This window comes from Vigna umbellata, chromosome 6, assembly GCF_029865625.1.
Source record: "Vigna umbellata cultivar VRB3 chromosome 6, Vumbellata_1.0, whole genome shotgun sequence".
Lineage (NCBI taxonomy): Eukaryota > Viridiplantae > Streptophyta > Magnoliopsida > Fabales > Fabaceae > Vigna > Vigna umbellata.
The window spans coordinates 3,064,618-3,091,850 of record NC_142170.1 but is presented as its reverse complement, the minus strand read 5'-3'; the positions used below and the strand labels follow the sequence as shown (position 1 = coordinate 3,091,850).

The 27,233-nt window shown below is 35.9% G+C and overlaps 2 protein-coding genes across 2 annotated transcripts; both read right to left on the bottom strand.

Annotated features, from left to right (window-relative positions):
* Positions 1-3,131: 3,131 nt before the first annotated feature.
* Positions 3,132-14,480, bottom strand: LOC124830758 (GroES-like zinc-binding alcohol dehydrogenase family protein). Its single transcript, XM_047304562.2, has 7 exons — positions 14,049-14,480; positions 13,632-13,859; positions 12,140-12,213; positions 11,820-11,979; positions 8,476-8,595; positions 8,224-8,332; positions 3,132-3,871 (listed from the first exon to the last, which is right to left on the bottom strand). The coding sequence occupies exons 1-7, from the start codon at positions 14,268-14,270 to the stop codon at positions 3,690-3,692; spliced, it is 1,095 nt and encodes a 364-aa protein (XP_047160518.1). The 5' UTR covers positions 14,271-14,480; the 3' UTR covers positions 3,132-3,689.
* Positions 14,481-17,843: 3,363 nt separating this feature from the next.
* Positions 17,844-26,743, bottom strand: LOC124839339 (Polynucleotidyl transferase, ribonuclease H-like superfamily protein). Its single transcript, XM_047315132.2, has 9 exons — positions 26,603-26,743; positions 26,448-26,517; positions 26,258-26,336; positions 25,932-26,013; positions 24,599-24,707; positions 18,880-18,968; positions 18,711-18,775; positions 18,533-18,611; positions 17,844-18,309 (listed from the first exon to the last, which is right to left on the bottom strand). The coding sequence occupies exons 1-9, from the start codon at positions 26,654-26,656 to the stop codon at positions 18,139-18,141; spliced, it is 798 nt and encodes a 265-aa protein (XP_047171088.1). The 5' UTR covers positions 26,657-26,743; the 3' UTR covers positions 17,844-18,138.
* Positions 26,744-27,233: the final 490 nt, after the last annotated feature.

Here is a 27,233-nt window from a genome sequence, read left to right as displayed (position 1 = left end):
CAGCAGAAAAGGGGAAAAATCATCTGCGTGCACGAGACTTTTGGCAGATCAACAACTTTGGTAAAGACAGAAAGCAGTGGGAAAATAATAGAAAAAGAAAGGTTGTGTGAGAGTGTGAGTGGAAAAGAAATATGACAGGAAAAGGAATAGATAAAGAGTTTATATTATTGTAAGACTAGCATAAAGGAGATTTTGGCCTTATGTTGTGAATAATATGTGTTTATTATTAGACGTTTCGGTAAAATCAATGCTACTATTTTAGATCATGATTGTTAAAATTTTCTAAAATAGTTTCTGGATATAATAGGATTTTTACTCCCTAAATATAGATAGCTTTTGCCTTAATAAAAACCTATGTGAAAACACTAGCACACTACCAAATAATGGTACGATAATCTTAACCAACAACTAGCAAACACAACAACCAATAAAACTTGCAAAACAAAACCTACCCAACGGCTATTTATGAGAGGGAAAAAAAATAGAAAAGCCCACCTAACGGTATTGTATTTGTCAATATCATAAGCATTATCAGCCGCAATGAATGTGAAGGAAATCTCTCAAATAATAATTTGATTAGCTTTGCTAGTTGTATTCTTAATACGTAATTAATGCCCACAAACAAGAAATATGATGAAGAATACAGTAGATGTATTTAATAAATACAATAAGCAATACCATAACGTGATAGAAAGAAAGAAAAATGTGTGAAGTGGACAAAGACCCATTTGGAGTGTCTATAAAAATATAATCATAATTTGAATGGTTTTCTTGAATAGGAAACTATTGCATAACATGCTCTTCAATTTTGTTAATTCAGCTGTCAAGATTTCCCATTTTTATAAGATTCATACAATGTGTATTATAATACAATAATGGAGTTTATTGTAGCTCGCAGGGGGCTGATGGGAAATGGTTGGAATAAAGGTCAAGAATGAATACGCAGATAATATGTGTATGTGATCTAGATTGAGATGTAAAAATATTATACAGATGTATTGATAGGTGGTAGGAGGCAGTAAAACAGTGTGGGGAGGAACGTGGGCAGATAGATGATACATGATAGATGATAGAAGGAGAGGAAGGAAATGAAAATGGGGGAGAAAGTGTTGGTGTTGGGAATATAAAAGTTGATTACACTTTCACAGAATTCATGTGTCCATCCGTGTGGTGTGAGAACTGAGAGGTGCAGTGGTAATACTATTGTTTTGTAAGTGTAAATGTAAATACTAAATAACGAAAAACCTGTACTCTTCTGGTACAGTGTCTGTCTGTAGCAAATGCCTGCCTTTTTTGCTTTCTCACCTCTCTCTCTCTTTCTCTCTCTGTTTACACAATACAAACACACTCTTATTGTTATTATGTCTTGTTTTTCAGACTTCTCATCATTTGTCAGGGCACATTAGATATATTTAATCAACGTTAAGAAGATGGAAAAAATAATAATAGGTTATTTGGAAATGAAGAAATGATGGGGTGGGAGTGGCAGATACGAAATAAGAAGATAGAAGAAGGGTATGTGTGAAAGACGTCACGTGGGAATAAGACATGGAGAGGTGAAAAGAAGAAGGAGGAAGGTGCACCGCACGTGACCACACGATATAAGCTTTCGCAATTTCATTGCCTCCAATCATCCTTTAAGTTGTTCCTCCCCTGTCTCACTCACCACTGCTTTCCTTTTACTCCACGCGCCTTTTACTGCATTTCACCATATTGTTCTATGTTTTCACCAAATATTTCAACTTTTTTGTCTACTACTCAGAGTACCATCCTTTTAATAATGGAATACGTTTGCATTAAAGAATTCCATTACAAGCGAACGAATGCATGAGTTAGTTTCAAGAAATGAACTCGGTTGTTTACAGCCGTTGAGTATAAGATGATTTTGTACTAATGAATAATTACATAATTTTATTTTATATTTCAATAGATTAAACATTACTTCTCATTACTTACAAATGTTTGAATTGAATAAAGAATGTAAAGGATAGAGCCGGGGAAGGAAAAAAAAAAGTGTGTACAGGCACGCGCATGAAAAGGAGAGTAGATGCAAGATTCTGAAACAAACATAGGGACCCATTTGCGAAGGACTGTGCGTTTACTATGCTTCCCATGGATATCATAGAAATCTGTGCACATGTGACGCGTGGCAGAGAAATCCACTCATTCATTTCATTGCCTTTGCCAAAATGTTATCAACTGATATTAATAAAATGCAGCTATTTGAATAGGTTAGTCACTTGCCTGCCAAATAATGAAAACAAACCAGCACATCTAGACCACCATTAATTTGAAAATGAAAAGTAATAGATAATATTTTTTTGTCAGATTTTAATAAATTAAACTTTCTAGTTATTGATGATATTTTATTTCTGCATTCATTAGTTGGATCCGTAATTAAATTTTAGTGTAAAATCAGAGATTGGTGAACACCCTTCAACCATCATCTCAAGACTCACTTCACATGCAACAAGGTAAAGCATTTAATAGGTTTAGGTTAGAGGTGTGGTCCAGCTACATGGAAAGCCACTCAGAGAAGCACGCACAACTCTTTGGTCATATGATCCTAACTCCAAAGCTGAATGATAGCCAACTTAAATAAGTGGGTCAAGGTTACTTAAAAAGAAGGGGTTTGACCATAACATTTACACAACTTGACAAAACTGATACTAAGAACGCATTATGGAAAGACATCTATGAAAAGCAGATTGTGCAATAATATTTTTTATGGACTTACATTGCAAGGCACTTTAACTTTGTCTGATATTTTGGGCTTTTCTGCATGAGGCCCGGTTGAGGTAAAGCCGATGCCGTAAAGTGCCCAATGAGCCTTTTTAAGGTACCTTTACATTTTTATAAACTATGATAATTACGAAGTTGATTAGGGTAATATAATACAAGAGTAGCAAAAGAGGTGAAGACCTAATTTATAGTGTTACAAAAAGTTCAAAATAATTGTTTTCCACCCAGCAAGCTGGTTTGGTGACCAGTGTTAGGGGGTTGTCAAAGTGTGTATGCAGTCCATGTTAGATTGTGTCCCACCAGACCGTAAATAATTGAATAGTTGTATCCAAGTGAGGTTACAAATTTTAATTCATTAACATTTGAATCACGAATGCCACACGTGATCAAGAAAAGAGAATAGCCTGTTCCTAGCAGTTCAAATAAATTAAAAAGTAAGCAGACAAATGCTGCCCGATAATGTTCCTAAGATCTGGCCATTTCAACAGCAAATGATGCCTACCTCTCCGCTCCCTAGTAGCACAATACGTCAATACAATGAACAAGCTTTCTGCTAATAATTTACCAATGTTCTCTTTCGATGTCACAATTCAAGCGAACATGGATTGGCTACTGACAGTGAGTGCAACTGACACATGGGGGTTATGAAGGTATAACGTCATGTCAACACCTTCCACGACAACACAAGTGGACATGACTAAAACTTTAACAGTTGTAAAGGTAAAGAAAGGTCGTCATGTGTCACAAACTTATCAATTTACAGACTTTTATGACCGGATATATTCTGAATCAAAAATTTACAGAGTTCCCACTTTTTATCATATAGTGAAAACCCAGAAAAAAAAACTATCAATTTGTCAATTAAATGTGGAACATTTCATTGAAAAGAGAACCCTAGAATGAAGGGGAAAAACCTAGTTTAAGCGACTGTCATCAGCTTCGTGAGGTCAATCAAATTCCAGAACTATTTTACCTGGAATGAGCTTCTTGTCTTTTGCCTCATGGGCCTCTTTTACTTGTGTTATGGGAAACGTTGTATGCACAGGTATCTTCATCTTCCTAGCTTCACATAGCTTTCGAATCTCATTTAAACCGTCTGAGTCAGCCCTCATGTATGTCCATGAGTATTCTGTAATCACAATGAACGAAGGAGATTTGGCTTCACATGTTTTTTTTAAAATAAAAAACTTGGATAGGAATTTGTCAGTACAGGTTAAAACAAGGAAATAAACACCCTTGGTTTCTAACTTACACCAACGACAATTTAAATTAAAATCAAAAGGGAATACCAAGCACACAAAAATTAGACTGTTAAATCAAAATGTGTTTTCGCTTTCTCTACAAGGTGGAGATGCGAGACAGGACTTGACTACATGATATGTTTAATTCTGCTTCATTTACATAACAAGCATCAAGAAAGCTTGATGTCAATCTCGCAAGCCAAAATTGTCGTTCATCTAATAGATCCCTATTTCATTCCAAAAAGAATGCAAAGATATCATTTATGAATATCTGATATCTAGAAAAACCTGAAGCTGAAAGGTTTTAGAGAGGCTTAATCTGGCTATCCTCTTATATATGTCATCATAATTAAGATGCCTTTTTAAGTTGCATGACACATTTAGCAACCAAAAAGTACGTGCAAAGTTTTAGCATGCTAGTAAATATCTTCTATTTTTGTTGTTTCATTCAGGCGAATAATAGAAGATCGTATCATAGAGATACCAATGTCTACTGACATGACAAAAATACTTCGTTGATTTTTTCATTCAAGTCTCAATGGCTATTTCCTTCTAAATCAAGTCACCTGACTACAAGGCCTTTAGTTGGGTTATGCCTATCTTGATTTCTTTGCTGTTAGTTTAAAAGTTTAATTCTAAGACAAAGAATAATTGTATAATTGTTAGATGTTAAGATGTGTGTTTCTGTTATTTGGGCTCAGCCTATTCTGTATTAAGGGCATTGGCCCATATCTTACAATATAAATAAATTATCCTATGTGTATGCTAAACACACAAGGGATATTTTCTCCCAATCTTCTCTATTTCTCACAATAATAATAAAGATTGTAGCAGCTTGCAGACCATTGGTTTCCGCGTAAATGATATACCAGACGCATAGAGTACAAGGAAATTACAGCAGAACCCATTTTCAAAATTTCTATTCCTTTCATTAAGTTTTGTTCAGCTCCAAATTTTATCAATGCTTGAGTTCTACTTAGGTGATGTAGATAATCTGCAGAGTACGGATATAGAGGTAGAAAATAAAACATGTGTCATATGCGGACAAAAGGATGAAACTGCTAATCACTTGTTTTTCAGTTGTAGGATGGCTGCACAATATGGAAAATGTGACTCCTGGTTGGGAATCTTCTCTGTACATCATAACACAGAAGAAATACATTTCTGCCAATTTGAGCAACCAGGAATGAACAACAAATACAATACATTATGGAGATGTATGTGGAAATATGGAACATGTGTGATTCCTAGTTGGGAATCTTATCTATACAGCAGAAATACATTTCTGCCAATTTGAGCAACCAGTAATGAACAACAAATGCAATACATTATAGTGATGTATGTGGGTAGTGGTACTGTGGAGTATTTGAATCACAGGAACAATGTCATACATAGGTTGTCAAAAGTAGATGTTCAGGAAGTATTTACTCTAGCACAACTCAAAGCTTGGGTCAGAATCACACATAAATATCCAAGGGCAACTTTCTCGTATTCCAACTGGTCTGAGTCCAACGATTTGCTTAAAATCTTTAAGTAAAAAGAGAAAATAGGAATCTTGTGTTAAGTACAACAATGGGGAGAAATTGTATGGATATGTTATAACAGTCTATGAATAGATAATACTTTTTCGCTACGTAGTTTTTGGCTTTGTTTTTTGCAAGATTACTGGAGGGTACAGGGACATCAAAACCAAAGTATGCAGAGATCCAGAACTAGAAGTGTTCTTGGAAAAGAATAGAACGTGAACAAGTCAGTGGCAGAAAAGGTGCGAGTGGCAACAGTTGTACTCACTTGAACTAGAGGAGATAATATCATCATGATGCATCTATTTTACTTAAATCAGGACTCTTTACTATTCTATTAATGTATTTTGTATCTTGGAATCGGTTCCTGTACCATAGGTTTTGTTTTCTGAATTGGTGGACTTGTGTTGTTCTGGGGTTGAAGATAGTCAGAATTAAAAAGGTTTGTCTCAGTAGGTTTTTGCAGGGAAAGATGCCATAAGGTGGCATTTATCTTTTCTTTTTTTATTTTGTATATGCCGCTCTTTAAATATAGGTTGGGGCAACCCAATTGCCTTGTTTAAATATATTTGTCCTGCAGACAAAAAAAAAACATAATATATAATCTTTTAACTCCACCTCAGCCATTCACTCCTTTAGCCTATAGTGGACTATAGACGATGAGAGAGGATTGGCATAAAATGTACATTAGGCTTGGCAAAAAGACAAAGTTTGTTTGCACAAACTTCCTCACAAACACTTTTAGGAGAAAAAAAATAAGAAAACAATGAAATATGTTTTCTCCATAAACTAAAATTAGCTTATGTTTTCTCCACAAACTTCCTCAAACACTTTAAAAGATTAACTTACATGAGCTAATTTTAGTTTATGAAAACAATTTTGTTTCTTTTTTTCTCTTCTAGATGTGCTTAGATAGAAGTCTATCAAAAAAGGCCAAATGTGTGATACATATCCGTTATTTATGTCAATTATGTTAGTAATAAGACAGATAAGACTTTGTTGCTGTTGTTGTACGTTAGTACCAATTAAGTAGTTAGGTTAGTTAACAAAATAAAGGGATTCTGTTAGAAAAAATGGAAATGGGCTTGCAACTATGTAGGCCCATTAAGGTGGGTTTCAGTTATGACCAGTAGTTTCCTACAAATAAGAATAACTAAAAGCAGTTCAGAGAACTTTGGTCCTTGAGAAAGCAGTGTAAGGAGTAGATCCAGACCTCTTGAAATATCTAGAATCTCGTTCTTCTTAGGGGCTTTCTTCCCTAATTTCATTCAATAAAAACTGTCCTTTCTCATGTTATGATACAAGTTCTATCAATGGGTACATGAGCAATTGAGCCCAGAGTTGTGGATGCATTAAAGACAGATTGGTTAGAGCGTTCTTGATTGGAAATCTGCGAAGGGAACATCATGGTGTCAAATCAGCTTGAAGCAAGAATAAAAGACATGCGGCACCAAAATGAAAAGATGACACCTGAAACATGCTACAATTGGAATCATTGGGGGCAGGGAATAGAATCTTCGAAGGAGATGAAGAAATAACTCTGGCAAAAAGTACAGGTGATCCTCTACGTATGAAAAGATCATGTTAGCTAAGGGAAGTAGGAGTTTCAGCCAATAGGTGGATGGAAAAGTCACAAATTTTGTTTCCAATATTTATGGAACAGGTATCAGCAATAAAGAGCAAAGTGTGAGCAATATTTCATGTTGGATGAAGAAAATAGAAGTGAAGATGAAAATCAAGAGCAAAGAAAAGAATCACGGTGGAAAGAATAGTTAGTGTATGGACCTAGAAAAAAAAAATAAGAATAGCAACAAAAGGACAATCAAAGGGAGAAAAAGAGGCTGGAGAAATGAGGAAATTGCAGTTAAGAGCCACTAGAATCATATTCCATCATTGAAGGTGAAGAACTGGAATCCTGGAGAAAGAAATGGTGTTTTTTCTTTTTCAGAATTAACAAATTCAACCCTATACAATAAAATGGGAAAAAGAAAAGAAAACAGGAAGTCACAGTAACTGAGTATTCCCGACATCCTAATCAACCAGACCCAACAGAATAAGATAGATGACCTTCATAACCTTCAGCTGTAAGGCTGCAACTACAACACTCAGTTTCAATCGTAAAAAAATGCTTCAGAAAACAGTCTTAGACCCATGAATGGCTACAATCACATTTGTATTTAACCTAGGAGGATTAGAAGTTGACTTTGGTCTTGCTGACTTGGTCACTACCATGATTCTGTCATCAACAAGAACACCAGTGGAACTTTATTTCAGCATTCAGAAGCAGTTCACCTTGAGGAAACGATGAAATTTTAGGTGAGAGTATGATAGATACCCATTAATTAGTTTTTTAGTGATTAGCTAAGTTAGTCAAAGAGATACACAAGCTTATGTTAGAAAGAATAGATTTGCAATGTAACTAATTAAGCCAGTCAAGCATCGTTTTCATTTATCAACTGTAGACCAGTAGCTACCTAGGGGATTCTGTGATCGGAAAGCAGTACAAGGAGTGGATCTATACCTCTTGAAATATTTGGAATTACATATAAATTCATAGGTTTCACCGACGTTTCTTTCAATAAAAAACCCATTTTTTTTTTGCTGTTATGATACCAGTCCAATCAATGTCAAACAGAAGATAGAAATTTCAAAGGAAATGAAGTAACATACTTCAAGGTTATCAAAGCAAAATAATGTGATAGTCTGGACATTTCTACCTATTCCACGAGTGCACCGGTATAGAAGCTGTTTATTCAATAAAAGAGCTGTAGCTGCTGGAAGCCCAATAGCAAGTCCATACCTATCAGCCAATGATGCTGCCTCCCCCTTCAATGAAATAGCAAACATAGGAGATTGAAGCAAAGACATTGCTTTTTAAGAAAAACATGTAAAAGGTCACTCTGCCAATGAACTGAATACAACTGCAAGTGTGATAAGGATGAAAAAGGTAATAAACTTCCATATCCTACCTGAAGGGTCATGTAATGTCCACCTCGTTTCAGAAAATTAATGCCTATACGTTCTGTCTCTGACACACCAATAGTATCCAAAACAGCATCAAACTTCCCTTTTACAGACAATTCAACATCCTGTCGATCCAGCATTAAGTTAAAAGAAAACAACTGATTTTCATATACATGTCTTGGACTTCATTTGGGCTTCGGTTTTATGTTAATTATTAGTATTAATGATAGGTTTCTTGGAAGAGAAATCCACTCTCAACACACTCACACAAAGAAAATCAACAGTAAGTGTATCGAAAAGAATATTATGTATTGTATTGTCTCAACATTCATGTACAAACAGAGCTCTAGGGAGCCTAATCCCCCTCCCATGACAATGGGTCCTACTACTATCAACAAAGAATATACTCAACACCCCTGCTCTGCCTAACTGCTAAACAGTTAGGAAACCGTTAGGCAATTAATGTTTCTTCCTCCTAGTATATACTTTCCACTCTCTAACAATTAAGGTAATGGATTTAAGTCTAATTCAACCCTACAAAATTGGCTCTATAAGATGAGTCTTGCCCCCAACTTATATATTATAATTTGATCTTATATCTAGTCAATGTAGATCTCCAAGACACCCCCTCACGCTGAGAACATCAAGCATGAGAATCAAGGGGACCCAATAACGAGTGGCATGATAAGTCCAAATCTCAAATAGGATAGACTCTTATGGCTCATATACCATATTAAGGTAGTGGGTTTAAGCCAAAAAGCCATAAGGTGAGGTTTATCTCCACTTATATGTTATAATTTAGTTTTATCTCTAATCGATGTGAGATCCCACAATAATTAGGTCTTATTGGCTCATATACTAATACTCAAATTTCACTTATGATAGTATTAGGGAATAGAGTCTCAATCCTTATGGGATTAAGATTTATTTCTATTTCTTAGAGAAAAAGTTAAATTAAGATAAGACCTTAGCTGCCATTGCTCTTTGATATAATTCTTTATTGAACAATTAAATTTAAATAGATATCTCATTTATATGAGTAGTCACTAATTGCCCCCTAAGTTCTCACTTATCAACATTTATAATTATTTTCACTAACTGTTGAATATAGTGAAAAACTATATTTGGATTAATCTCCCTTGTGTTAAATACACACATAGGGTTCTCTATTTATAATAGAAGAAATATGGGCTAAGCCCAAAATACAAATGAGAAATAATAACAAACTAAGTAAAAGATAAAAGATATAATATATCTAACACTCCCCCTCAAGCTGGAGCATACAAATTGTATGAACTAAGCTTGGAATAGATGAACTCAGTGTTGAACTAGATGGTTTGTCTTCAAGAGTGTGAGGCAAATATAGATGGACTTACAGCAGCTTGTGAAACTGCAACTTCAAAAGTGAATGAAGGAGAACAGTGGTGGACAATGACAAACTGCAAGGACTGATTCCCAATCAATGATGGATGAGTGACGGGATCAACAGTAGTAGCTGAAAGCTAAGAGCTACAAAACTGCAGGGACTATACTAAATCCTCATCAATGATGGATGGGTGACGGGATCAACAGTAGTAGCTGAAATCTACAAAACTGCAGGGACTACACCCATATTTATGTCACTTGCAGTGTCTTGGAAACGTACTCCCCTTAGTGTGTAGGGCGGAAATGTGAAATATCACAGTTGCTGGACCACTAAAACAAAACAAAATATTAAGCTACAATGCTGAAACAAAGGCATCAAAGATCCAAAGACATGTTGGAGGTCCAAAATTCTTTGCTGGACAACTCCCTTGTGGTGATACTTAGCAGTGTATCACAAGAAGATCGGGCTAAACTCTAGCCCAAGAAGAACTAACGCAGTTGCGTCTGTCTGAGGCGGTAGCGACTGCAGCAACGGTTGACTGCGCCGGTGCCGACTGCAGCAAATCTAGTGAGAAACGAAGAAGATGGAGATTCTGTGAAGACCAAGGAAGATGGAAGCTATGGTTGCCATGTAGGGTCAGAACAGAGAGAAGAAGCTCCGACGAGACGACCGGCAGCAGCGCGGTTTGATGCCGACGCTGAGAAGACTGCGCGTGATGAACAGGCGTCCGAGATCTACCGGAGAGAGGAGGCGCGTGACAGCGCATGCGGACGAGACAGAGACGGCGACCACCAAGGTTAGGTCGCGCTTGAAGAGACGATCCAGATCCACTGGTTACCGGTCGGAACTGTGACAGTGGTCGGCGACAAGGCGGCGCGTGGCAACACACGCACCCGAGACCAGCTGAAGACAGGCGGCGCGTGGAGGCACGTGAAGATGAGTCTGGTCTTGACTCCGACGGGGTTGGCCGCGCTCGAGGAGACGCTTCAGATCCGCTGGTCACCGGTCGAAACTGTGACGGCGGCCGGCGGCGGCGGATAGCGGTGATGGTCGACGGCAGAGGCGACTGGCTGCACTGGTGTTAACTGTGGCACAGATTTAAGAAGAAGAGAAAGGGTTGCCCACTGAAATTTTAGGGGCTGCCGATGGCCGTGGCGGCCGGCGGCCGGCAGACAGCAGAGACCCCGGAAGAAGATCAGAGAACCTGCTCTGATACCATGTTGAATATAGTGAAAAACTATATTTTGATTAATCTCCCTTGTGTTAAATACACACATAGGGTTCTCTATTTATAATAGAAGAAATATGGGCTAAGCCCAAAATACAAGAGAAATAATAACAAACTAACTAAAAGATAAAAGATATAATATATCTAACACTAACTTCAAACTTAATACTAAAAATTATTTTGAAAAGAAAAAAAAATCATCTTACTAATGACCACATGGCAACAGCCATTTTCCACATTCATCAAATGGCAACTATTTTCTGTTTTAAAATCTGATAGGTTCCTGCATATGAAACATAACTATGAACACTAACAGTAGGTAGAAACAGTAAAGAAAGAATGAGTTCTATTATTCACAGCAATAGAATTCTCTTTACAAAGAATGGTTGGGAGCATAACTTCCCTGGTTGAGAGCATAACCTCCCTCACAGGACCCAAAAGTGCTTGTCTTTACAATCCAATTCCAAAAACTCCCTTCTAACAACATAACAGAGTACTATTTATACAATTCCTCTTTCTTCTATCCTAAACCCATTACCCATTATATCCTCTCACCCTATATCCTATCAAAATCTCTATTTTATTTCATTTTCTACCATCTTATTATTCGATCTTTGATAAACCAGTATGCCAAGTATTCTTATTTTTCGTTTCATATTTTTTTTCAAACAAAAACCTTCAATAGCAATATTTGTCACAATTGAAATATCTAACTAATAACTGAAAAAATTATACAAAAGAAGTTTCAACACCACCTCAGCAACATAGTCAACAGCTTGCTCTGCACCGGCAGCTAACAATCTCTCTACGCTTTGACTTCCACAAGTAGTTACAACAGAGCATCCAGCAGCTACTGCAAGTTGAATGGCAGCCAACCCTACTGCTCCTCCACCTCCCACTACTAATATCCTTTGTCTGTTTGAGATAAGCTATAGGATATAAGTTAGTGGAACGAGAGCTTTTGGTAAGCTGAATTTATAGTGTGATAAAATACAAAAGAATAAATGAACAGAAAATAATAAGTAAAAATTAGTTCCCATCGATGCACATCATAATCTCATCAATATAAACATACCCCTCACTTATTCTTGCTGTACATTTTAGTCCACGCCAAGCGGTCAATGCAGCAAAAGGAATGGCACTAGCTTCCTACAAGATTAAAAGGGGAAAAAAAGAAGAAAAAAGCATGGCTTCAATGATCAAAGTAAACAAGGGGAAGTCATAACCAATTGCTAAATGTAGAAACCACTAATTTTGTAAAGAGTGAAAGTAAAACCAATGTATAAGGCATACAAAGACAAATATTATTGTCATAGCTATCACTTTAGAGAGCTAAACTGGTGTACAAGATGAAAATAATGAAAGCTAATTACTGTTATAGATTGATGATACGATATTCCTTATGGATGGTTAGACACAAACTATATCTATAATAGATCTCCTTACATAGGAGTCAGAAATGAAAGATTTTCTCTCTCCCTTTTGATTTCCTTTCCTGTTTGTTCTATTGTTTCTTACTGCTACTTATAGTCAAACACACCAACAAAGATTGCTTCGCAATTCCATCCATTGACGAGTTATTAGATGAGCTCCATGGCACACATTAATTTAGCAAGCTTGATTACGTTCAGGTTACCATCAGATCAGAATGCATGAGGCAGGTGTTCATGAAACAGCTTTGAGAAGTCACAAGGGCCATTACAAGTTTCTTGTAATGTCGTTTGAGCTTTGCAATGCCCTGGCAACCTTTCAAGCCACAGCAACAGTTTGTTATAGTTTTCTTTGATGACATCTTAATTATAGCAAGACACTTGATTATCACTTACTGCACTTGAGAATAGTTTTTGATTGTTTACTGACCAATAAGTTTTTCTTGAAGAGAACCAAGTGTACTTTTGTCCAGGCTACTATAGAATACCTTGGCCATATTCTTTCCCGAAATGGAGTTGAGGCTGATCCTAAAAACGTAAAAGTCATGACTAGTTGCCTCTATAGCGTTTCCTTTGACAGAGTTACTAAAGAAAGATAGTTTTGTGTGGACATCAAAAGCTCAAGAGGCCTTTGAGCAGCAACAGGCCCTGGTGTCTACCCCAATTCTTCGTTTACTATACTTTCAAAAGGACTTATTCTGGAAATTGATGCATCAGGATTGGGCATAGGTGTTGTGCTGCAGCAAGAAATGCACCTTATTGCTTACTACAACCATTGCCCATTCCTTCAGGCGTTTGGGAAGATATACCCATTGACTTCATAGTAGGTCTCCCTTCATTCCAAAATCACACTGTTATTTTGGTAGTCGTTGATCATTTCTCCAAGGCTGCACAATTTGGGACCCTGCATACTAATTTCACAGCTTCTCCCTTCTGAGTTCCTTTCCTCTCTGTTCTATTGTTTCTTTCCTTAGCCCCTCTATTTCCCTAGTGCTGCAGGTAAGTAATTATAGCCAAACACACCAATCGATCATAGTAAATTTAATCCCTCACACATATGGATTGCAAACGGCTTCTATAGTCCCACATAGACTCAAATAAACCTAACTATTTAATAATCATGACACTACAACATACCACATGAGTAAGTGAATCTGGCTTCGGAGTAACCTCATCCTCTGAGAGAATCGCATAGTCCGTGTAAGTGCCCCTTACAGCAGTGGGATGCAGAGCCCCAAAAACCTGTTCTCCCACACTCACCGACGTCACCGAAGCCCCAACGGCCGCAACCTCACCACTGATGTCGCGCCCCAAAATGAGAGGCAACAATCTCTCGAAAATGGAACGCCCGTAACCGGCACGCATCTGAGACAAACAATAAGAAATTAAAAAAAAAAAGCTCAGAAAATTCTCAACACAGTTAAAAAAAAATCGCAAAACATCAACAAATCTTCACAACAGTTCGAGAACCTCCAAGAACAGCTCAAAAACTCTTCAAAACAGGCCAGTTCAAGAGCATTTCAAGGAAAGCAATGCAACTGCAACAGAACTCACACGAGTATCCAAGGGGTTGACGGAAACCGCGCGCGTGTGTACGAGGACTTCGTGCGGCTTCAGTTGTGGGACTTGCACATTCGACCGAAGCTCGAGCAGGTGGGGCCCACCGAAGGAGGGAAGAAGCACAGCTCTGCAGTCTGAAACGTAGGATTTGAAACGGTGATAACTGAAAGCAGAGGGCGTTATTCTCGTGAAGTCGCGATTGCTCGGAATCCTCATCTTCTCAGTATTTGAGGCTGAATTTCAGAGCATTGAGATTGGGTTGGATCTCAATGATTTAGGGTTTAGGGTTTTTAAGTGCAGGTGAGTGTGTGTGCATGTGCACCATGTGAATGGGCAGAGAGAGAGAGAAGGGGAACGTGTCTGTATTTTGGTCCGCAGAGAGAGAAGCGGTGGTTGTTGCGTTTCGTTTAAACTTTTGGTCATAGTGGCGCCGCGGGTCGTTGCTAATGGTTATATGTAAGAAAAAACCATTCTTTAATAAAGATTTTGTCAACTAAATACTTGTCATAAGTTTTACATTAAAGAAAAATTAAATTTAGTATTTCTAAAATAGTGTTACATTTCCCTACTGTATTAATCATTGGGCTAGGAGATTATATTATTGTTATCATTATTAAAAACAATAGTATTATAGTTTGTTCGAATATAAACATCACAAAGTTCTTAATATTTTATTTATCAAGGAAAACTGTATACTTTTAAGAACTTTAAACTGTGTACAGAGATAGATTTGGAACAAAAGGAACTTTTACTCACAACATATTTCTTCTTAACACAGTCTTACAGGAAAAAAAAAACAACAGAAAATAACACTTGATTGTAATTTTTTTTTCTGTTATACCATATGTACACCCCGATCTTTTGTTCTCTAGAGTGAAGATTAACATTTTTAATGGTATTAAACTTCCAGAATAATTCATTCTCACGAAAAAATATACAGGCCAGAGTGTATTTGAATAAATAGTTACAGTGTTAATTTTTCTTTTTGAATACAATAAAATCTAAAGTTGTTTGTATTTCAATTAATTGTAAGTTTAGAATCCTTAAGAACTAACTTTTAGATTTTATCACAAGCTAAATTAACTGATATTTCAACATAACTTTAGATAATTCATCGTAAATCCAAACACGAGCTTAATCGATAATGATATTTGTATCTCAATGAAAAAAAAAAATGGGTTAAATATGTTTTTAGTCCCTGAACTATCAAGCGTTTTTGGTTTTAGTCCCTACTCAGAACTTTGATGGTTTTTAGTCCTTATTGTTTTGAAACTGTTATAAATTGTCCCTAATTTTAAACGGCGTTAATTTTTATTTAACGTGGCTAACGTCTAATGCCAAGTGTGATTTTATTCTCTCCACGTTTTCTTTTTTTTTATTCTAAATTTGCAATGAAGTCCCTAATTTCTACGATGTTTACACTTTAGCATTAACACTGCAATTAGGGTTCAGAAGGGGCAGCCATCTGACAGTACAGAAACACATAAGGGGAAACGCAGATCGCTGTCGAACCTCCAACGCAAGGTCGCCGCCACCTAGCCTCATGTCGCCACAAAAACCTTAACCAACCACCTGCAAACTCCGAGCAGAAGCGCCACCGTCATCTCTTCAAATTGTGCCGCCACTGTCGATAGAGAAAACCAGAGTCAACAGTGTCGCATCGGCGTCTTTGCGGAGGTGAGCAGCCTGAGTCGCACCATTTCCGGCATTGATTTCAGCGACCCCGATTGGAAAACAAAGTTCCAGCAAGATTGGGAGGCTCGTTTCAGACTTCCCATCTCACCGACATCTTCCCAGATGCTCCTCCCATTCCTTCCACCTTTTGTCTCAAAATGAAGTTGGTTGGTAGGTCTAGTTTTCTTTTCTTTACCCTTTGTTTGCTACTACGGAAACATTGCTCTGTCTGGGGTGAGGATTTTTATGCTTTTAAAATTCAACCAATAGAGAAAAGGAATGGGATTTTGGACAACGGGCCAAGGACAAGTTTCGGATTGCTGCATATTGTACTCCACCCCATTGCCAGATATTATAACTGCCCTCAAACCGTATATGCCATAACTTCCAAGAAGTTTACCTTCAGTGTCCACCAATTCAGTTCTGGCTAATGGAAGGTTCCAGGTGAAGGCACAAAGTAGAAACAGAGAAAGAAAAAAGAATCAAAGTGCAAACATAGAAGAAATTAAGGGCTTCTGTGCAAATTTGAAATAAAAAGAAAACAAAATATGGTACATAATAAATTCATAGCTGGCATAAAACGTGGATTGGTCGTTAGCCACGTGAGACAAAAGTTAACGCCGTCCAATTTTAAGGACTATTACTCAGAGTTTCAAAACAATAAGGACTAAAAACCATCAAAGTTCTGAGTAGGGACTAAAACCAAAATCGCTTGATAGTTCAGGGACTAAAAACATATTTAACCCAAAAAAAATTATCAGTCTAAATAAAAGCTCCTCTAAAGGAAGTTGTTGATTTAAGTTAAACTAAAGCATAACTTTTCCGGTTATACACCGCTTGTATGATTGATTATACAAGGTTTAATTCCTAGTTTTGTGTTTTTTTTCAAAGTCGTCCTATCTTTTAAAAAAATTTAGTAAAACTTCATATTTCGTTAAAAATAATTTAAAATGGTCTTTTTGGCTTACAGCGTTAAAAACATAATAATACAATTGTCTTCGTGAAAAATGAATTATGTGTACAGTTTTTTATTGTGTGGCAAGGTGAGGTGAATTGAATTCGCAAGTTACGTGAAAATGTAAAAAAGTTGAAGTTATTAGGTAAAAGAAAATGGTTAGGGTTTCTACAAAATCATTTGTAAAATCAGAAGCCCCAATTGCAATTTTCAAAATCAAAATCTCAATTCACAATTCACAAATGTGCAAAATCAGAAACCCTAATTGTCAATTTGCAATTCACAAGAAATCAGAAATCTTGTCTCTCTCCCAATATTTCAACAACCATCACCCCATCGTTTCTTCTTCTTCACCTCAAACACCCACAACCAGAAAAAACTCATTCAAAGAGGAGGAAGAACGTTGAACAATAATTGAGAAAAAAGGCTGATGTAATGTTGGTGGAGTTCCTAAAAAGATGCAGCAACGCCGATGATCATGTTTGTAGGTGGGTCAATGTTTACATTAAGGTCTAGGTCAATGTTTATGTTCATGTATTGTGAAAGTGAAGTTTAATGTTTACGTTCAGGTGTAGGTGCTTATGTAATGTGAAGGTGAAGCTCAATGTATACGTTCAGGTGTTTATATGTAATGTTAAATTTAGTTTCTTCACGTTCAAGAAATCACCACGCCACAGTGATTACAAGACCAGTTTCATCAGATTGTTAAACCCAGAAATTGCATAGGATTCCTAAAAAAGAGTAATTTGATTTAACCCATTTCGTTAAACCTAGCTAATGTCATTATATTTTTTTTAAAATTTACACATTCAAATATATATGTGCCACATAATGCAAAAGCTTTACACGTAGTTTTGACCACGCAGACAACTGCACCGTTATGTTTTTAACGCCGTAAGCCAAAGGATCCTTTTTAAACATTTTTTAACGAAATATGGGACCTAACTGAACTTTTTTAAAACGACGACTTTGAACAAAAACCCCAAAACTAGGAACCAAATAATTTATTAAACCATTATATGTATTTGATACCACTGTACAGTTAATTTAAAAATAATAGAATATGATACATTATATACATATATTAAAATATATATAAAATTTCTTAAAATTATAATAAATATATGATTATTATCGTATGAATCAAAATTAAAATAATGTCAATAAAAAATTATTATTATATTAAATATTGTCAAAATAAGAAATTATAAATTATCAATCATAAAAGTACTCGTATTTTATAGCTTCTACTCAATAAAACTGAGAACAGCTTTTCCCTACCAATTATACTCAGATGCAAAACAGAACAAGAGTATGTGACCCACCGCAAAAAATTGATCTTATAACTAGGAAAAAACTATTTCTTTTAACTGTATTTGGAATCCAAATCTAAGCAATACAACAAACTTTGAAGGGATGTCCCCTGACCAGATGTTTTCAACAGGGCACAAAAATCTATGATTCAATTTCAACATGGTTTGCATTTGAAGCTTCTTCAATCTTGTGCTTCTTTTTCTGCTTCGATTTCCTCTGCTTCTGTTTCAACCGAAATTGATCTTTTATGCTCTTTTCCCACTCCTTCTTATGTCTTTGGTAAAGCAGCATAGCAGCACGAGCATCTTCTATCTGAAACAATATGATTTTGTTAGATTTTTTATTTCATGTTTTAGAGATACAGCAAGCTGACACATCAACAATATGCAGGTTTGCACAAATAGTAGATAAAGCTAGTCCAACTTTTAGCCTAGAAAGACAATTACCATTTACTCAACATAGTAATAGTTTTTTATTGGTCACTGATAAATAAATGACAGGAGGGATAGTGAAAAAGAAAGGTAGATAGACTAACTGGGCAGTGCTCTCCTGTTTGGATCTGCACACCGAGATGTTCGTCAGCAAGATGTCGCAGTGCTCTTCTGCTACTTGATCTGTTAAACCCAAATGCAAATTTATTAGAATGAATTACAGGAATACTTAGAATGTAAACCTAAAAATGATAGGTAGATGAAGCAATTAGGTGACAGCACCTTAGAAATGGTTGATACTCGGAGGTGTCTCTTATATCCTTTTTGGGATGACTTAATAACAATGCCTGCAGAAGTACAGTACAATTCTCAGTTTTAAACACCAAAGGCTGAAAATAGAAATATACACACAAATTAAGAACGTGGAAGAAATAATCACTCAAATGTAGACCTTAAAGTCATTGGACAAGGCATGACCAACAAGGATCCTTCCATTGATCAACTCTGACACTTTCTTCTGAGCAGTCCAAAAATCCTTTGCTACAAATTTAATGATCATGTTGAAACTTGTATCAGTTTATTGGCATAAGAATCTTAGAAGTGGTTAGGAAAAGCCTGGTCCTCGTACTTATGATAAAACTATTAAGGCTGCTTCTAAAAATTGAGACATGCAAATGGCTGAGCACCTGAACCATAACATCTAATATAGTGTAGACATGGCTCATTTTTTTTTTTCAATTTCAGTTGTTGAGAGAAGAAAATCATAAACTAAGCTAGATGTTGATCAACTAAGAGTTAGTAAAGGTTTTATTTGAAAAATAAGTTGTTTTCAGGAATCTAGGCATTTTGTAACTCACGATTATCTTTCCTTTCAGCTTCATATCCACTCTTTTTCTTATGTAAAAGCTGATTTTTTAATATCCGAACAAAAAAAATATCTTGGAAAGATTTTCAGCCAATATATGCAAAAAAAATCTGATTTTGATTATAAAGCATTATAACCATAATTTATAGTCGAAATAACCAGTTGTCCCTAACACACCATCCCCCCAGATAAGCCATAACACTACTAGTTCAGGAGTAATACAGTACAGTACAGTACAGCTTTAGAAACTTTTCTTCTAACAACACGATTAGGACCAACTAAGGCACATAACACATGCTTTGCTTTGGTTAAGTCACTGAAAACTCCAATAAGAGATAAAGAAAAAAGAAGAATCAAGTGGCTCTTGAAAAATGTCCAAACTTTATAAGTAAAAAAGAGATCATACAAAAAATTTTGAAACTCAGCTACAATTTGTCCAAAGAAGCGAATGTTATATTTCATAGCCAGACCATTCTCCTCTATTCCTAACTAAAATAAGAGGCAAAAGATTCCACCATAATCCTTGATGCATGTAAGAGTAAATAATTTGTAACTCCTAGAAACTTTCAAAGAATATAATGAAATTGATGTTTCTACAAGGAAATTGAAATGTGGTATAATTTATATCATTGGAATTTTTAAGTTCCAAAACTTTCAATTGTTTTTAAAATTAGAGACTGTTGAGAGGAGATAAACCAAGGCATATGACGAATTCCATGAACCCAGAAAAGATATTTTTATAGGGGAGAGAACATAATTACATCATATTCAGTTACCCTATTTAAGGCTAATAACATAAATATAGAATAAATATAATTGATCCTAATATCATCAGCTAGTTTATCTATAGATTCTAACATTCTCTCTCAAATCGGAGCATATAGGTCATATACACCAAGCTTGTTACATGTCATTATCCAAGGACCCTCTAATGACTTAGTGAACATATCTACTAGTTGATCATGGAAATTGACCATAGTAGATATTTTTTCGAACATGACTTTCTCTCTATCAAAATGATAATCAACTTCAAAATGTTTCGCCCTTTTGTGGAATACTAGATTTGAGGCAACATGCACAACAAACTAGTCATCACATATAAGTGATAACCATGTAACCTCTCCAAAATTCGGTTTTTAAGCAACTGAGCCATGTAAGCTTTCGATTGGCTATAGCCGTAGTATGATACTCTACCTCCACACTAGACCTAACTAAAACATTTTGTATACAAAAACCAAAGGACAACCTTCTTTCAGTGGGGGAATTTGAATCAAAATACCCCACAACTGGAGTGTGCCCTTTATCTCTATACAAAAGTGCCATTTTGGAGCTCCTTTGATATATCAAATAACGAGTCATTGTGTTCCAAATGTATCGTGCATGAAGAGTTAAGGAACTTCCTACAGTAACTATGAACAAGATATTTGTACAAGTAACAGAACAGTAGCTCAACTTCCCTACCAACCATTTGACCTTTCAGGATTTGGAAGTGGCTCCCTTTAATTTGGAATGAGTTTGACATTGGGATCCATTGGAGATTTCGACTATCTTGAAATTTAACATTTCTATTTCTTTCATAATATCCATTGCATACTCTTTTGGAGGATGATGATCTCATTTTTTGACTGCTTACCTCATCCGAAAGAAATATTTTTGTTTGTCAAGATCTTTCATTTGAGAATGCTTAAATTGATGATGATTTGATCACGACTTGTGATGACAAGGTCATCCACATAAATAACCAAATAGAAGCAATCAACAAGTGAGTTTCAATAGAAGACAGCATGATCAGCCACGTTTTGAATAAATTGTGGAATCACAGTACTAGATCTATTGAACCATGCTCTAAGTTATTGCTTGAAGCTATATAAAGATGTTCACAACAAACATATAAGACCAGAGGACTCCCCTTGAATAGCAAAACAAGGAAGTTGCTTGATGTAAACTTCCTCATGCACATCACCATGTAAAAAGGCATTCATTATGTCCAACTAATTGAGAGGCAAATGACAATAATGGACAAGAATAGTTGCAAAGAAGGCCTTTTGGCAACTAGAGAAAAAGTATCACCGTATTCCAACTCGAAAATTTCAGTATAGCCTTTTATCTAACAACCAAGAGAATATGTTAATGACAAAACCAAGACCATGAGTAAAACACGTAGAACCAAAGACCAAAGACAATAAAGGATGAATGGAGTGGTGAGCATATAGAACTTCATGAGGGATTTTATCTTTCAGGATTGAGGAAGGTATGTGTTTGATATGATAATGTTACGTACCTGAGTACGTAAACTAACCAAATACAACCTTTCACACTCGTAACAGAACAATAAACGAATGATATTGGATGAATGAATCTCTTTTATTGATGGTAATATCTGAATAAACAAGGGTAAACAATAATTGGGAGCATAACCTCCCTCACAAGACAATAATGTCTGTCACAAAACTCAATAATCAAAAGCATGTCTTTAACCCTAGACTCTAACTTTATTTATATTAATTATTTCCCGCCAATCTCTTATTAAATATTTCTCTAGAATATATCTGCATTTAATATAAATATCCTTATATTTAATATTTAATATAAATATCCCTATATTTAATATAAATATCTCTCCTAATATTATCCTAGCATATATCCTTAATTATAAATATCTTATATTGAATATTTCCCTAAGTATATATTTATTTACTCTAATTAACTTATACTATATTTATTTACTCTAATTAACTTATACTAAATATTCTCTCTGCTCATATACTTTCCAACCCTTATTATTACCCCTACCTTAGATCGTAACAGATAACATGCAGTAAGTACAACATCACCCCAAAACTAATGAGGAACATGAGAGGGGAAAAGATGAGTTAGTGTGGTTTCAAGAAGATGTTTGATTTTTGTTCAATGGCCTTATTTTGTTGGAAGGCACAGGGATTAAATGTTTTACACAACACAAGAGATGTCATAAAGCTCTAGATATTGACTTTTGATTTCATGCAAAAAGGATAAACATAGAAAAAATATGACTTAGGCCCCAAACATCTAAGTTGACTAAAACAAAAGGAGACAACCTAACTAAGTGCAACAAGGAAAAAAAAATCTATGAATAGGATTACCTAATTGACTTGACTCACAAAACAAAGATTCTAACACGGAAAGACTAGTGTTAATTGTTTCAACTTATCAATATTTGGATGTTCTACCTAAGCCTGAATCAAGCATGAGGATGTTGCCACTGATCCAATAATAGAAAGTATTTTTAGCTAATAAAGGCTACGAGACTTGCATCCAGAGCCAATTGTCAACCCTGCCCTTTAATCCTACAAGCAAATAGAATCTTCAGTAAAACATAAGACAAGATCAAGAGACCTTGTAAGTTTACTAATGAACAATAAATTAAAAGGAGACCCCAAAAACATAAAGAATATTATGAATATATAAAGAAAGGGAAGAGGATGGTCAATACAAACACCTCAGGACTATTTTTGAGATCCATTTGTGACAAAGAGATGGAAAAAGGATTTATTATCAATTACAAGATTGGTGGACCCAAAATCAAGGACGCAGGGGCCTAAAGAGTGAGAGATGCCAACAGATGAATTACCAGTATGACCAACAAAAGCAGTGGAACTAAAGGCCTAATTGTACCCATGATATCAAAGGAAATCATTAAAGATTGTAAATTGTACTTTGTAAGCAAAAGATATTTTGCAGGAGCAAACTATGCAAGAGAATCTATAGTAGAATTTACCACATAAGTTGTTCTAGGGGTCAACCATGTTGAGAATAATAGTGATCATTGATGCGACCAATTTTGTGGTAACAGTCACTTGAATCGTGACCTACGAACGTCATTGTTTTTGCGAGTGTGACCATGATCACATACCTATGAGATCATGGCTGAAAAACTAAAACAGATAGATGGTACAAAGGTCAAACTCACTATAAGTGTTGCTTTAGTAGGAATTCAAGCAAAGACAAGGCAACAGGAGGAGATCCTAAAATCTAGTCCCAAACCTAAGAGTACTTTGCATGTAAGCCATATAAAGTAGTAAATCGAGAAGGACAAAACGATTCCCCAATTGCCAGGGGTCACATCAAGAGGCAGAAGTTCATTAAAATCATGTAAAGCACTTATACGACCCAGATAGTTCAACATGGTTCCATCAAGTGTCTTTGTCAGAATCGCATCCATGGGGTGTTGGCATACCCTATAGAATTTTTTTTTGTATTAGTGTAAATTGACTTGGTCTGTGTCCAAACTAATTCAAATGTATTGTGGAAGCAGAAAATCTGTTTAACGGAGAAATGAAAATAGTTGACTTGATGACCCAACAAAGTTGAGCACACATATCCCTGCAATTAGGGCTGTCAGGTTCCACCAGTGTCTTCTTTAATGGTAAGATGTGGTCAAGATAACCTTGACTCATGAGCCAAATTTTGATGACTAAGGCCCAAAAATCATAGTTATTGTCATCCAACATGTCAGTAGAATAGCAGGGAAGTGACAAAGTTGGTGAAAAGATGCATCGGATTTCAGAGTCGTCATGGATAGACCTCGGGGAGAGAGAAAAACAGTCCAGCAGTGTGGAAAACAGTCCAACATAGAATAACCAGCCAAAAACAGAGAATAGCTAGTTAAATAAAGAATAGCCAACTATCGACCAAATGGTGCTAGAATGGAAGAAAGACCACAAATCCAAAACTAAAATTGTGAGCAGAGTCTGATCACAAAAGTATTTGTTCAAAAGCTCATCGGAGGTGTCGTCATGTGCAATGGAGGTGGTGGCAAAGATGTGAACAGTCAAGAGTGGGGTTTAGGCATGTGAACCACCCAATGGAAGAACAATTGTTAAGGTTGGTTATCATAAGGCAAGGTGGTCAACAGCCAGAAACAGCTCAATGAACCAACAGGGAATGTTAATGACGATGGTGAACTATGAAATACAGCATAGAAAAAAACATAAACCGAAAAACATAGTTTCTAAAAATTTACCCCTATGAGCAATAAGCCCGTAGGGAAAGCATATATTAGAGTTCCCTTCTTGTTAGGCTCTTGACACCAAGTTGAGAAGAGAGGAACTGAGAAAGCATATGACAAATTTCATGTGTTTAGACCATAGTGAAGATATTCAATTTATAAAGGAGACACAAAACAGAATATTCAATTAATAACACAGATATAGAATCAATCTACTTGATCTTAATATCATTAATTGACTTTAATATCATCAATTGCTATACTTATAGGATTATAACATATCTACAACATTCTAACATAAACAAAAGAATATCAAACCTTTTCTAAGATCTCGAGGCCTTATGCCACTGATTTTAGTACGGAAGTCAACAACCCGTTCCATTGGCCGAACAAACTCGTCATAAATAACATTTCCCCACTTATTGACCTGCCATCAACTGAACCAATATTAGAAATAAAAGACTTAACAAGGCAAGGGGAGATGAGCATATTAATGACAATTGTAAAAATTACTTATGCCAAAGAAAATTGGAAGTCAGTGTTAAGTTGTTTACTGTCTGGTTCGGAATTATCAAGGAACATGGGAGAGTACAATGGAAGGCCAAAATTCTGCCATAAAGCTTGTCATTGTGGCTTATGGCATCACCATAGTAGGCCAACCTTCCCAAATTGTGAATCAGTCGGCAAAATATCTGCCATGCCAGTCCACCATGGTGGCCATGGCACCACCCTTTAACAACATTGGTTTGGTTTTTCAGTTAAAAGTGAAATTATAGTTCCACTATGTAGGAGCAGTTCAGTCTTAAAGTTATGAATTATTACATATTAAAGTTAGGATTGATTAGGTTTCAAATATATACCGGATGTAATGTTCTGGTGCTTTCAATCTAATCTTTTATGTATGAAAAATAGCTCCCTAAAAAAATTCACAAAATAATTTTAAAATGTTATCAAGTATGGGTTCTGCATTGCATGGATATTAATAGTGAGATTTCATTCAACTAATTCCTAACTAACCCTCGCACAGTTGCACTTAAACGTGTTCATATAAGGTGATAAAATACAAGAAACACGTTCCTGCAGCCCAATACAGTAGACAAGAGACTCAAAGAAAGTCTGGGAGAAGACAGTCAATGATGACATATGTCCAAATAACATCTAATCTATTTTTTATTGGGTCTCTCACAAGGTTTGGCTCTGCCGACACCCTTTGGGAGTTAGACTAATTTCCACTTAAAGAGTCTGATGGTGTAGCCCAAGACATTTGGGACTTCCAGTGGGATTCAAAACCTTCCACTGCAGGTGAAGTCCACTCATGTGGAGCTCACATCAATTGAGCAACACCTCATGATTAAAATTACAGACAACCTAAGTATATATAACTATGATATTGCTTCAGGCAAAAGCATGTTAGTCTACAAAATCGTGAACATTATGTTGGGAATGAAAAAGTAAAATGCAACACTAATCCATAGTTCATAAACCATAGATCGGCTTCCGATGAAAAGGAAAAAATTAAGTTACTAGTTCATATTCGCCAATCAAACATTCCTTGTACTTTGTAGTGACATGAATAAATCAACGTAGTAACATGGGGAGGAAAAATCTTAAGATAATAATAATCAGAAGATGAAGTGGAACAACTTAATACCAGAGTTACTCTTCCAAGAGCACTTTTGTTTCCTTGACCAACGCCAACCATTTCACAATCCATGGCCACTGCATCTGTCAGACTGCCAAATGGTTAATAAGTTAAAGGATATTGAACTCTAAAATGAGCAGAAAGCTCCATAATAACATAGCACGCCTGGATAGGATTAACAAATTCAATACAAGAAAAAGCAAGTTCTAACTCAAAATAATCAAGTATTAAACTCGCGTTCAGTTAATCATATAGATACAACTCAAATTCCCTCACGCATACACGAAACAATATAAGACTACAAAAAGTAACCCATAAAAATTCACGGCAGTCACCTTGAATCATCATTTACAGGAGTAAGAGGATTAATCTGACTATCATTGGATTCCTCGTCTGGTCTCTCTTTACGTTTCCCTGTAAGAGAAAAAAATAAACAAAGTCACACACGGCTACATTATTTTCAAGGGTTCACACCTCTTATACCAAAACAATTCAATCCCAGAAGCAAAAATCATTTTTTTTTACCCAATATTGATTCCGGGGTAACTTTGTCTGAATTTTTGAAGGTCCTTGAAGCCTTGGAGTCATTCAGCTTCTGCACATTTAAAAACAACAATAAAATGAGGTAGAGACATGAGTGTGTCGAATAGAAGGTAGAAAGAAGAAGATAGAAGAGGCACTTGTTGTAGTTGAAGCCAATTGGGATTCAACTGAGTTTGCTTCGGTTTCTTCATGTGTTCGCCGCAACTGTGCGTCGTCCGCGCGTTTACAATCAGGGTTTCAGCGTTCTAAAGTCTCAACTTCAAACAAAAGAATGAAAATAAGTGGCACCTACAAATTATATTACCTCAACCATCTTAAATTAGATTTTTATATGATAAATTTTAATGTGATTTTAATACTCAAAATTATATTCAAATTCATTTTTGTTATTTTTTTTTCGTAACTACATCTTTTTAATTTAAAATTATTAGTTTTTCTAAAGGTTTAATACCCAATTTTGTCCCCAGTTTGGTTCGGAAATCTCAATTTAGTCCCTTTTTATAAAACTAATTATAATGGATCCTTACTTGTAATTATGTGAGTCAAATTAGTCCCTTCCGTTAAATATAGGCAAACGGAGTTAATGGGCTGATGATGTGGCAGTAGTCACTGATTAGGTGTCTAACACGTAATTGTGTGCGTGCTTACGTGGTGTCTAACATGTGTCCTCTCAGGTTCATTCTTGTATTCTTGTCGGCAACTCTTGCCGGTTTCTTGGTTCTCAGAAACTTCAGATCTCAACCTCACATCACTAACACTGAGTTGGAT